General features: G+C 43.7%; 1 protein-coding gene across 2 annotated transcripts; it reads right to left on the reverse strand.

The window, feature by feature from the left end:
* Window positions 1–641: 641 nt before the first annotated feature.
* On the reverse strand, window positions 642–13,774 carry LOC118396404 (apoptosis inhibitor 5). Of its 2 annotated transcripts, none has more exons than XM_035790583.2 (14): window positions 13,435–13,774; window positions 12,398–12,559; window positions 12,079–12,172; window positions 11,340–11,405; window positions 10,788–10,939; window positions 10,157–10,363; window positions 9,551–9,655; window positions 9,353–9,442; window positions 8,758–8,942; window positions 6,814–6,907; window positions 6,578–6,634; window positions 6,399–6,478; window positions 5,854–5,963; window positions 642–1,260 (listed from the first exon to the last, which is right to left on the reverse strand). In XM_035790583.2, the coding sequence occupies exons 1-14, from the start codon at window positions 13,507–13,509 to the stop codon at window positions 1,181–1,183; spliced, it is 1,557 nt and encodes a 518-aa protein (XP_035646476.1). In that variant the 5' UTR covers window positions 13,510–13,774; the 3' UTR covers window positions 642–1,180. The 2 variants fall into 2 exon arrangements, with proteins under 2 accessions (XP_035646476.1, XP_035646475.1); XM_035790582.2 differs by having other exon boundaries at window positions 5,818–5,963; window positions 13,435–13,772.
* Window positions 13,775–13,902: the final 128 nt, after the last annotated feature.

Below are 13,902 nucleotides of genomic sequence, written 5' to 3' on the forward strand. Positions count from 1 at the left end.
ACTTTGTAACGCTCATCCTCGAGGCATAACGCATGTGACAGCAGGTGATAAGATTGCATATAAAGCATTGTAATCCTACATTTAGGAGTACCCGTCCATGTAATATAGCCAATGCAATATGATTAGACAACAGCAGTGTTTGTCTACCAAGGCTGAAAGAGGTAGTACCTTATTAAATGTATTAGTCTTCTGTAGGCTACGTCCCTATTTCCACACACTAACACAACATACGCAAATCCACATTTCAAAGGGGAGGGAATAACGTGCGATTCGAACCCTTTGCCACAATCTGCGTCAATTACTTTCCTAGGTCACTTTACAAAGAGCAATTTGACCAGTCAGTCAAATACACGTGATAGTGAACGTGAAGTTGGACTGAGGTATGAACAAGTATTGGAAGTCCAAGTAAATCTGCGATTTTAATTGGCTGAAATATATTGAGCCGGAAAACCTTTAAAATGGTTGCTTATGTTCATGGGGGCAAGTATGGCCGCCCCCATGTCCTCAATCTGCCATGTCTGGTTTGAATGACAACCTATGTGCAATTAATAACCATCTGTACTATTGGGCATCACACAACCTATTTTGTGGAGGAAATAAATCTAGTTTTACTAACAAGAAAGACAGAATACATCGAAAACCAATGTGACAGTCTTATTTTAACAAGGTGTTACACAAACAAAAGGGTCAAGGTGTTGAGACTTCAATACAAGTTTATGATAAAATTCTGATAAACTTCATTATCGATCAATACAAAGTAGGGAAGAGAGTAGGCCAATCCAAATGAAAGAATGCATTCGTCACCATTTTGTAAAACAAAGACATTTTCCGACATGACTAAAATATCAAATCAGGTACAACTTGGCAGTCTCTGGTTCCACAAAAATACATTCACAATGATAAAAAAACCCACGCTGATCTACTTGAACAACCGCTTCGTCGGGGAACAGTGTCGGGAGTAGAAACGCCAGGTAGAAAAGTCTGAAGCCCGGTCGTCTTGAAGTAGATTTACTTTGAAGGGAAACAACAGCAAACAAAAAAACAACTTCCACAGGCGTTTGGAGCCAGAGAAAAATATAACAAGTGGACACAAGTTGAGGAGCAGTGGTCGTGGAGACCACCTCAGTTACGGCAGGGATTCTGATGTGCTGCAGTTCAGTGTGTATGTGAGACGGTGGACTCAGTAGATTCGGCCTCGGCTCCTGCCTCCCCTGCCTCCGAAGCCTCGTCCCCGGCCTCCCCTGAAGCCTCCGCGCTGCTCTGGAATCACAACAGAAGGACAACAGACAGGAGGTCAGTACGAGGACTCATTAGGGCCAGGAGTTTTTCCACACTGCTTGACCTGGCCAGGAAAGACTGGGCCCTAGTTTGAGTAATTTAGCATGTTTGAGGGGAGAAAACAGGACGGCAATGTAGTATGTCTCAAACAGCCTATTAAAAAGTAAGAAATAAATTGGGTTTCATGGTCGGGAAAAAAACTACCGCCCAGACTCAATGTTTTGAAGCTAAATGGCACAGCACAGGCATTTATCTCAATATCAAATCCTTTCTGGGTAACAATTAAATACCTTACTGTAATAGTTCTCCACAACTAGTCAAAAAGAAAAAAAAACTTTCTCAAGCAAGAATTTTGCTAGGACCGAGGGAGTTCTATTAATCTGAGGTGAGGTGCACCGTCTATGGGCCGTGACATGAATGGGCAAAACCGGATGTCATTGTTTTCAATGAGAGCACGACGGTAAATGCCGTTGAGGCTGGCGGTGAATGCTGTCGAGGCTGGCGGTGAATGTCATCAGCTGCCAAGGTAGACGGGACTCGCCCGCCCGAGTCAAAAGTTGAAATATTTGAACATCTTCATGAGCATCGTTTTCAACCGGATGTTGATTTGCACGGTTTTGTTTAACAAAATCACCATAGCAACGGATAACACCACGCTGGCTTACTTTTGCCGTCATCAACTTTCTAATCCACTATGCCGACTGGTATGACGTTTTTTTTTTGCGTCCCTAGTCTAAACGCTGCATGAGGGAGGAGCACCCTTCTCAAATCGAACAGGAATCTGCACCGTTACGTCATATTGTCAACAAGGCAGCATGGTGGATCATCCAGAAACATACAGGAGCAGTCATAAGTTTGGACACATACTTATTCAAGTGTTTATATTTTATTTGACAATTTTCTACACTGTAGAATAACAGTGAAGACATCAACTATTAACACATATGGAATCAGAAAGCAAAAAAAAAAAGTGTTAAATGAAAATATGTTATATTTGAGTTTCTTCAAATAGCCACCCTTTGCCTTGACAGCTTTGAACACTCTTGGCATTCCCTCAACCAGCTTCACCTGGAATGCTTTTCAAACAGTCTTGAAGGAGTTCCCACATATGCTGAGCACTTGTTGGCTGCTTTTCCTTCACTCCGCGGTCCAACTCATCCCGAACCATCTCAATTGGGTTAAGGTCAGGTCAATTGATTCAGCACCGCAGCACTCTCCTTCTTGGTGAAATAGCCCTTACACAGCTTGGATGTGTGTTGGTCATTGTCCTGTTGAAAAACAAATGATACACCATCCCATCTGGGCTTTGTGGGGCTATCGCTGCAGAATGCTGTAGTAGCCATGCTGGTTAAGTGTGACCTGAATTCTTAATAAATCACAGACAGTGTCACCAGCAAAGCACCCCCACACCATCACCTCCACGAAGGGAACATGCTTCACTACCCCTGCGTCTCACAAAGACACATCGTTTGGAACTAAATATATTAAAATTGGACTCAAACCAAAAGGAGAGATTTCCACCAGTCTAATGTCCATTACTTGTGTTTCTTGGCCCAAGCAAGTATGTCCTTTAGTAGTGGTTTCTATGCAGCAATTCGACAATGAAGGCCTGATTCACAGTCTCCTATTAACAGTTGATATGTGTCTGTTACTTGAACTCTGTGAAGCATTTATTTGGGCTGCAATTTCTGAGTCAGGTAACTCCAAATGAACTTATCCTCTGCAGCAGAGCTAACTCTGGGTTTTTCTTTTCCTGTGGCGGTCCTCATGAGAGCCAGTTTCATCATAGAGCTTGGTTGCACGTCCAAAGTTCTTGAAATGTTCCGGATTGACTGACCTTCATGTCTTAAAGTAATGATGGATTGTCATTTCTCTTTGCTTATATGAGCTGTTCTTGCCATAATATGGACTTAGTCTTTTACCAAATAGGGCCATCTTCTGTATACCACCAGAACTGATTGGCTCAAACACATTGAGGAAAGAAATTCCACAAAATAACTTGACACACCTGTTAATTGAAATGCATTCCAGGTGACAACCTCATGAAGCTGGTTGAGAGAATGCCAAGACTGTGCAAAGCTGTCATCAAGGCAAAGGGCGGCTACTAAGAATAATCTCAAATATAAAATATATTTTGATTTGTTTCACACTTTTTTGGTTACTACATGATTCCATGGGTGTTATTTCATAGTTTTGATGTCTTCACTATTCTACATATTCTACAATGTAGAAAAAAGTAAAATAAATAAAAATCCTGGAGTAGGCGTGTCCAAACGTTTTAATTGGGAAGGCCGTCGATCAAAGGCAATCACTTTTGCATGCGAATCCTACTCATTACCACAAGTGCTCAATCTCGTCCACGTCACTTGTTGAGACAGCTTTACTGGTGCCTTTGAATGGAGCACCTGGCTCCATTCCAAAACAAATGCTATGACTTAACATGGTGCAAACTCCTCCCACCGGGGTAAACACAGGCCAGATAATCCAATCCCCTCACTGTCTGGGAGTGGTCTGCTTGAGGGGCCTAATGGGAGGGATGTGTAACCTGAAATCTCTGCCAATAATGGATAGTTTTGGAACTTTAAATCCTAAATTTGGAACTACTAAATCCAATAACAAATAGAGCGGTAACTTGGGTCATTTATACTTGAATAACTTCTCTATTGATGGATTCTGGGTTCTGACTCCTAAAACTTGGAATAGGATTCATTATCAGGTATCCTATTGAAATATTGAGTGCTATGGGCGAGAGCAGCTATTCCCGAACTGGGGTACAGCAAATAAAATGTGATTACATTTAAAATAAATAAATAATTTATAACATTTTCAAATTATGTTTTTTAAGTACTGGACAGCTTTGTGACATCAAATGGACTTTGGTGGTTGCGATGTGTTGGTGTCTGTACTGATGGCGCAAAAGCCATGACAGGGAGACATAGTGGAGTGGTACCGCACGTGCCAGCAGTTGCTCCCAACACCACTTGGGTAGACTGCAGCATCCACCGATTTCCATCATTGAATGTTTTTTTGTGTGCAAATTAACTCAAGTTTACAGACAATGTCAAATGTGATAATCAGAAACCGCTAGATTTCTGGATTGAGCTGTGCTCAGATAACAACGCGATTTGCCAAGGCAGGATTAAGACACGGATGCCCTTTGCAACCACGCACCTATGTGAGAGTGGATTCTCGGCCCTACCTAGCATGAAAATGTAATACAGGCACAGATTGTGTGTGGAAAATGTCACTCTCTCCAATACAACCCAACACTGCAGAGTTATGTGCATCCTTTCAAGCACACCCTTCTCATTAACCTGTGGTGAGTTATTCACAATTTGATGAACAAATAAAGTTGATGTAATATGGCTAAATAAAAGAGCAAAATTATTGATTATTATTATATTATTATTTGTGCACTGGTCCTGTAAGAGCTCTGTCACTTCCCACGAGCCGGGTTGTGACAAACTCACATTCTTATGTTTAATAAATGTATTTAATAAATGTATCATTTAGTGTGTGTGGTAGGCTTACAACGATGGCAAAAAACAACATTTGAGAGTGCGCTGACCACGGTGCTATAGGGGGTACGCAGCAGGAAGGTTGAATGTTTGAAGTGGTACAGGACTATAAAAAGTTTGGGAACCACTGGAGTGTCTATACCAGAAGTTAATGGTTATCTGTCGGAGGAAGGTACATGGTGTGTGCAATTAAGCTTGGAATGTGCTGAGTGCAGGGAAAACGATCACGTGGCAGGCACTGATATGGGTAAAGAACCGTGGATTAGTGATGAAGGGGGTTGAGATCAGGTCACGTTAAGGGAGAAGGAACAGTTTATTATCCGCTTCACTTAATTTCGAGTTCTTACTCTGATATTTCGAACCTAACACCATACGTAGCATTCATTTAAAAAAATGTTTTCTATCTGTATCTGTGTTTATGAGTTTCTAGTGGATAAATCACATGGTTCAAGAGAACATTGCCTAATTAAATGAAGAAAAAGAAAGCATCTCATCAACAACGGCATTATTTTCAATTAAATCTGCAACACTTTAGTAAAATAGAACGTTTTACAGCTACGCCATTCTATCGTCACTCTAAAAATCACCTTATTTGATGTGTTTTCCATGTGATACGGCCCACACAGAGGGCCAGAGATAATTAGACATCTGTGATCATTGGAGTTCCCCAAAAGGCCACTATATGTCCTCTGGTAAACTTAAAAGAAACTTGAAAGTCACCAAAATTCTAGTCATTTACTGGTCAACTGAAAGTTTCCAGTAATATACCCTCCCTTTGCAACCCTAGGCACAATGTAAGGTGGAAGTGAACAATATCCACCACACACACACACAATGGATAGAAAAAGTAGGCACCAAACATGTTTATAGTTCAGTAAATGACTCTCATACCCAGAGTGATTAAGTTACACCAAGTGCAGTCGACTAAGGTAGGTGATACCAAACGACAAACGAGAAAACACAGATACAATGTCCGTGCAACGTTCTACTGTTTAACATGCTACCCAAGTGCCACCCTCACCGTTGGTGAAGTTGCCAATGGTGGCGCTGTACTTGCCGCTGGGGGGGTTGTATATCTGTCGTGCATTCCTTCGGGGCAGCGGGGGGGACAGAAGCTTTTTCATGGTACTGCCCGTGCCCATCTCCTCCCCGGATGGGCGCTTCAGACTGTGATGGGCACAAAGGGCAAAGGTCACAGAGGTCAGTTGGGGGTTATAACGCTAACACTAATGTTGCGTTTGCAGTCTTGTCTGACTAGGTGCTTGTACTGAGAAGTTGGTAGTTTCCTTACATTGATGTGGGCGGGTCAGTTCAACCATGAATTAACATTAAAACGGACATTGTACTCAAACATCAACTTTTGACAGATGTTTCCCCACACCATCCACAAAATCTGGACACTACATGGTACTCATAACTTTCATTTTTTTTTTAGATTGCAGAAAAGAGATGGATTTACACAAGATGGTCTGGGATGTGAACTCAAGACTACTTTTGAGGTCTGAACATTCTGGATTTTAGAGTGTAAGGTTAATAACACTCCATCAGAAACCAGGTGTTCTCGGTCACCAGATAACCCGTGACAACATGAGAGAGGCTTACGCTACAGCCTCAGCCTTCTGGACAGGCCTCCAGGACAGAGTGACCGTGCTCTTGTACGACGGTGGGTTGTGGAAGAGATCCTGCAGAGAAAGGGGAACAGTAATGAGAATGTAAGAGACGCAACTAGCTACATAGGGTCGGAACCCAGTGTTTTAACACATCGAATATGAACGTCTCACTTTGATCAGAACGTTGATGTTGTTAGTGATCTTCAGAGCCACCACTTTGATCTTGTTCTAAGAGGGACGACAACACAACCATTACACTAGAACAGAAAGACAGCACAGTTAACAAGGTCTAGAGAGGCCTCCTGATTGAATCTGCGCGATTCTTTGCGGCTCGTGAGATACCGTCAAGAGGAAACATGGCAAGTTCTCGTTCAGAGAGCCAAAACAGCCGGTGAGACGATACATACCTCGTCGGTCTTCAGTGCATCTCCCGTCTTGCCTTGAAGGGCTACTCGCAGCTGGCGAATGTATACCTGCAGCCCCCTGGCAAAGTACTGTAACCTGAAGATGGGAGAGAAGACGAAGTAGAGTTAAAGTGACTGAAGAAAAAAACAAGATGACTAACATTACTGGCATCCAGACTCTACAGTGGAGACCAGGGCCTAAAATGTACTTTGTGGTCCACCAGACACCTTGGCAGGTAGATTAAATACAATTACCAGCCAAAATATTTGACCCCCATATTTACATTAAAACATTTTTTAAAACACCTGATCATGCTTTGTAATGTTTGTAATACAAGAAATGTATTAGTAAGAAGTAATGCGGAATATTGCTCAATTTAATTTAAAAAATTTGTGACCCGAGTTTTAGTCAAAATAGAGAAACCGTTCAGCTACTCCTTGAAGGGCTGGAGGTTACCGTGGTAACGGGGCTGAGATTTGGGATCTGAATAGGCTAGGGCGTCTATTCGCCATCATTTGAAGCAGCAGAATCAAGCCAATGTTGAAAAACAGCAGCTTGTGAACAAAAAGTTAAATTGCCAAGAAACACAAAGACACTTTACAGTGTGGCTGACCCCATTTAGTTGACAGGCGGTTGGTCGGCCGAGATTTCTTCAGTCGAGCGGTAGCAATTTAAAAAAAATAATCTATAAATACATTTAAACCGCATGGTGTATAAGACACCTGTCTGATTCGCACCTTTCTGAGTGGACAGATCCACTGTGGAGGCTAAGACGTGTGCTACTGAAAATTGTATATAGTTATATTACATAAGAACAATGGTGCAACACTAATCAAAATTCGATTTAACAAATGCGCTTTCTCCCTCGTTGGACTGCGGTCGCTGTCCCTGGGTCCTGAATAACATCAGTGTGCTGCTGAATTGCCACCTTTTCCTAGACTATGTTGCTACGTGCAAGTTAAACCCGCATATTGGTGTTGAGCACAATGCCATGGAGGAAGCAGCAGAATGAGGTGAGAAAACAGCCCTTGCCTTGCCTAAGTGAGGAGAGAGGAAACCAACGTAACTAGGTCTATAATTAATAGCCTAACTGTTAAACGGGCCTGGCTTCGTAAATCATCAATATGTCTACAGAAAGAAGACAGATCCTGCATCTGTTTGAGTGTTTGTTTAATAGCCTACTGATTCCGTGACCACCAAGCCTCGCGCAACATGTGAACTAAACAATTGTTTTTCATATTTGCTTTGCTGTAATAAAGACTTTACACTTTTGTTAGAACAGCCTCAAAGGTATTATTGATTAAAAAAACATGTTAAACTGACCCTATTTAATGCAACCCTTGCTGTTAATAGCTTGCAAAGCAGCATACAACTGACTCAAACGATTGGAAATGATAACTCTCATCCATAGCGTTAAAATGCATCTCAAGTGCAATTGCACTGTTCAGGGGTGTATTTAGGACGTACTGCGGATCGCTAAAATATCTTCACGATTATGATCACACTTCCTTGACTCAAACATTATGGCGACACTATAGGAAAGAAAGGTTTAGAAACTTGGGAACCAAGCTCGAGTTCTCAGTGTGACCCTACCACACAGACATGTTGATATACTATTGTCACACCTAAAATAAAAACCTCCAGGCTTCAGTCATAAGTCAATTTATTGGGGAAAAAAAATTGTAATTACAGGGGGCAGTTTGGAGAAAAAAAATGATCCCGTCCAAATCGTCCTTCTGGAACGACGGTCATTCTGGAGTAAATAACATAACTAACCCTCTCTACGAGTAATACTAGTCCCGGGCATGCGATGCATACATGCATCACGTAAAGAAAGCAAGTGTTGAGGGAGTAAAATAACTTTTACGTCAGAAATGGCTGTAAATATGTTGCAGATTCAGCCAGGCAGACAGCACGATAAGCACTGATGATCTGTAGCCTCCTACCTGATCTTGAAGTCTTTGAGGCGATCTGCATTTATCTTGTCGATGAGGAAGTCGGGCAGCTTCTTGCCCAGCTGGTGGAAGCTGAAGAGAAGACACTCCACATAGCTGAACTGCAGCTTGGGTTCCTCGCTCATCGTGTTCTCGCCGTTCTCACCCTCCGCCTCTGGGGGAAGCGGCATGAACTCCTAGACACAGGGAGGAAGGGGTTGATCAGTTCGTCTTATACCAGCCAAGACCAGTCAAGGACAACACGGACCACAGCAAACATTGGCCGGGCACACCAGAGCACCTCGTGGATGTTGACGAACGGTGGCGATTCAACATGTAGGATCTTCAGTAAACAAAAAAGAAAATGACGCCCAATGGTCTGTGCTAAGAGGCGATAGGATGGCCACTCGTTGCTTTTAACGGTCATTGGCACGGTCCGTTTTGGCCATTTGCACTTTACCAGTCTAAACAAACCAGATTAACGTGTCCTGGTCAACGCCAAACCACTATCCCTCAATAGTGACACATCTGAAGGTACTAGAGGGGTATGCAGTACTGTGAAAGCACATTGAAGTCCCTTAGAAGGCTGAGCTAGGCTGTTACTTACCAGCAGCTTCTCAAACAGCATGAGGAGGTTGGCCTCCACCTTCTCCATGTCCCCACAGAACGGACTCATCTCAGCAAGCAGCTTTAGCACCTACACACACAACACATGTCAATGCTATTATCCTGGCATGTTGGAGCCAACATGGAGGACTAGTTGCCTGAACACTGTATGGTCGGTACAGGGGAGGCCGGTACTGACCTCCTGCTGAATGTCCAGCTCTGCCACGGGACTTGTCAGGGTACTGAGGTTGGGCAGGACGTGGTCACAGAAGTAGGTCACAAAGCGGGAAGAATGGACATTTTTCTGGAAGGGTAAAAAAAGGTTGAAGTCTCTAAAGAGGTGGGTGGGGATTGTCTACTTGATGTGGTTGGTCAAATCAGTTCAGAACCTCAACCAACAAACATGCAGAAATAGGAATGAAGTACAAACACTGAAACGCAGCATTCTCATTACGAGAGTAATTAGCCATTGGATAACAATTGACAGGAAGTGTGTTTGGTGATACCGTGTGTGTGTTGTGTGTGAGATTGCATTTCTCAGTTGGTAAAAGTGTGGAGCTAGCAATGCCAAGGTTGTGGGTTCAAGTCCCACAGGGGGCACACACAAAAATTGTATGCACTCTCTATAAGTCCCGAAGTGAAGTATATTATTATGAATTGGCCTGTGTGTGTGTTATAACACACACAGAAAAGACAGGCAGGGCCTGGCACGTGTGTTATAATGCGTGTGTGTTGGGAGTGTACAGATCATTCACAGCGAAGAGGGGCCTGGCCTGACCCGTCAGCTTGTGTATGCATCACTCACGGAGAAGAGGGGCAGGGCCTGACGCGTGCACTGCAGCAAGCGGTCCACGGTGTCGGGGTCGGCGGGGTTCAGCGCCTGCTCCAGGAAGGCCTGCTCCACCACCAGCTCCACCAGCTGCTGCCGCCCGTTCACCGTCTGCAGGCCCTTCAGCGCCATCAGGATGCGCATCAGCAGCACAAACTCCTCCCCTGTCACATCCTCCAGCACCTGGGGTTGGAGGGGGAAGGGTTCAGAGGTCAATGTGGGTCAGAGGTCAACATGGGACAGAGGGCTGAGAAGTTCAGTGGGCACAATGCAAAAACAAAAACAACTAAAACAGGGAGGGACTATATGGAATCATCCAATAAGAAAGTAATTCTCGCTTGCAAGACATTTGCTACGTTGTGCCCTAATGAACATGATCAATGAGTCAATGTTAGGCTGACCAGTTACAAATACATCCAACACACAACTAGATTACAGATCCTTCCTATGGAGATCTTGTATTCAGTTGGCCAAAAATAGTAATAAAAACACATTCTACTTCAGCCCTTTCACAAAGTGCTCTACTAACCAGCCCCCAGAATGGAGTGTATCACTCCAGGTGATTCACTTTGATAGCTGTACAAAAGCAGAGAGATATGGAACAGACCTTCTTTGTCTCAGTGAACACATAGTCCTCCACCTCCTTGGTCATGGTGTCCTCAGGCAGTGTCTTCAGCTTGATGGAGAGGAACTTGATGGCCCTCTCCCTCACTATGTCCTCCCCCTGCAGGATCTGAGAGAAGAGGCCTCGCAGGGTAGCTGAGGCAAAGTGGAGATACAGGTTGGCTAGACAAAGTACTTAGAGGCTATACAGAACTTGTGCCTTGGGAGGGGGCTCTTGAGCCAAAGGGGGAATAAGAAGCATGTTATGCTCACATCAACAAACTACATCTTCTAACTCTAATCCAATGCCCATTTTCCCCCTTCATTTGGGATTGAGGCCTGACAAATCTCTTAAAGTGTTATGCGAGGTTCTACACAACAGATCACGTGGAGTAAAGCCAGCATCAGGTATGAAAACATCTGAAAAAGTTCTCTTCGTAGAGTCTTGCACGAATACATGAAAATGAGCCACATTATCCTGCTTGTTCACTTGTTAAGTTGTCCGTCTTCTCACAATTGAAAGCCAATTCAAGCATGAGAGAAAAGAGACGCTTACCCTTTGCGTCCATCTTGAAGATCGAGACCAGCGCTGTGTTCACTTGACTGAATTCAGCCGAATCATCTGTAAGCACCAACGTAGAAGAGAGTATAACAATTGGTCCATCACTGTCACAGAGAGCACATATCTTCTATTGACACAAACTACACCGTAGCATACATAATGTCCCATTAGGGGGATGGAATGTAGGAGCATCAAAGCAGAGGGGTTGACCCAGGAGTGGCAACGTGAGTGGGAGAGAGAGGAGAGGGGGAGGCAGTGTCTCTCTATCCAGAAGTCTGCGAGGAAGGTCAGTAGGCATTTGTGGAGTAACAGGGGGATGGGGTTCTGTTGTGAAGGCTGAGGTTGGGCCATTGTGGATTGGGAAGTGTGTTATTGCTAGTGGGGAAACACCCAGGTGGGAAGTGTGAGGAATGTGGAGAGGTAGAGAATGTGAAGCATGTCCTGTTATATTGCTGATGATAGGAGGACTTTGTTCTGTGAGCTGGCCAAGTTGGGCGTAACCAAATTTTCACTTGTAACAACTTTGGGTTCAAATGACAGGCAGAGTGAAATACCAAGGACGTTGTGGTTTCTCCATTCCATTGGCCTGCACCTACGGGTGTGAGACTATTAGATAATGGAATGTGTCATTTGAACGCCAACCTGAGAAAGGCAGCAATACGGAACGCAGCGTCTTTCCTGGGAAACGTACAAGAATTAGTAGTCTAGGTGGGTTAGCTCAAGAGTACTGTACCGGTCTGGAGAAGCTGGGTGAGGATATCTGCTACCCTGACGATGTTCTCCCCGGCTGCGAAACGGGGGAGCTCTTTGATGGCTTGCCTCCGAATCTACAGGAGGAAGGAAGAAGAAAAACTAACAGGTAAAAAATAGAGTGCGACTACTCCGACCAGGCATTATACAAATACACTTCCACATCGATTGATTTCTCAAATCTAACTTTGTTTATGATTCAAGTGTGTATAGTGGTATATGCATGTTATATTTTGTCAACTCCATTGTGCACAATGGTATTTTCCAAATGGAAATTATAGTCCCACTGATAAAATCCTTACCGAGACATCTTCATCCTCACAAAGGTCAAGCTGAGCATTGATTGCTGCATCTGCCAGCTCTGGGAAACTGCTGAAGAATTTGGGAATGAACTGTGCAGCCAAGCGCTTCTCCTTGGGACCCCCTTTCACGCCATCAAGGATCACCTGATAGGCATATTTGTGCTAGAGAAGAGATGGAAACAAATTGATACATTCACACACTTGTAATACATGACCACTGTACAACATGAATTTCAAAACCTTCCAGTGATTTGGCCAAAATTGTTCAGTAGAGGACTAGAAAACAGAGTTCTGCCAAAGATGCATGCAATCTTTGACGCCATTGGCATAATGGTTAGCTAGTTGCCAGCAGTAGTAACTAGCGCTGGATGTTGGCGGCATCTTAATTGAGAGGGACGAACTCGTGGTAATGGCTGGAGCGGAATGGTATCAAATACATCGAAAACACATGGTTTCCATGCGTTTGAGGCCATGCCATTCGCTCCGGCAATTATTATATGCCGTCCTCCCCTCAGCTGCCTCCTGAGACAGTTTGCCTTTGAGTTTTACATTGTAAATCTTACCAACGTGACAAGTGGCCAGAGTCATGGCATAAGTACGTTTTCGGCAGCAGCTGTGCGTGAGAATCAACTCATATTTTATATATTTTTTATTTCACCTTTATTTAACCATATTGGCCAGCTACAGTACTCAGTTAGCTACCACCTAAAGCCGTCGTTAACATTGTTCGCACATAACTAACTACTGTAGCTAGCGTAGTTCCATGGCCGAAATAGCTGACAAGCTAAACTAAAAACGCCGGGAAACGTTCACTGAAATGAAGCAGGATTAACGTTAGCTAACGCTACAAAGCTAGCTAGGCCCCTTTTAACTAGTTAGCAAGCTAACGCTAGTTAGCATGTCCAGACAATGCGGGCTATGTAGCCAACACGTTGGCCTAACTTTCACATTTAGCTTCCACTGCTGATATACCGGATATGAAAAGGTGCCTATTCTGGAAGATATTTCAATTAGCTAACCAGTCATCTGATGCTTACCTGGCCCAGGTCCTCTGGTTTAGCATCGGCAAGGATCCCATAGTTACGATACAGCTCCTCGATAGTGACCGCCATCAGCGTGCGTCGGACTGTTTGTTGTCGAGATGAGAACGTCACCAACAATATTCCACAGATATGACTTTCAATTCGTCACCTTTCGTACAGAATTTCTCCAAAAGTAAACAACACTACGTTCTGGTAGTACGGTGTGTCGGAAAAGGGGATGGGGAGAGGAAATTTCTAGTAAGCTCGCTGTGAACGAAACCCCCGCTGTCCGTTCCTTTGCTTCCAAAATTAACATCAGGAAGAACGTTAATGCGCATGGGCCCGCTTCAACAACATCAACGTTCTGCAATGTTAATCTTCATCATATTCCTTAAAATACTGTTGTTTTCATTTTACGAGTGCCGAGTGAAGTAATCAATTTGAAAGCAGTGATGGAAAACACATATCCTATATATAAAGTAG

Source organism: Oncorhynchus keta, chromosome 17, assembly GCF_023373465.1.
Source record: "Oncorhynchus keta strain PuntledgeMale-10-30-2019 chromosome 17, Oket_V2, whole genome shotgun sequence".
NCBI lineage: Eukaryota > Metazoa > Chordata > Actinopteri > Salmoniformes > Salmonidae > Oncorhynchus > Oncorhynchus keta.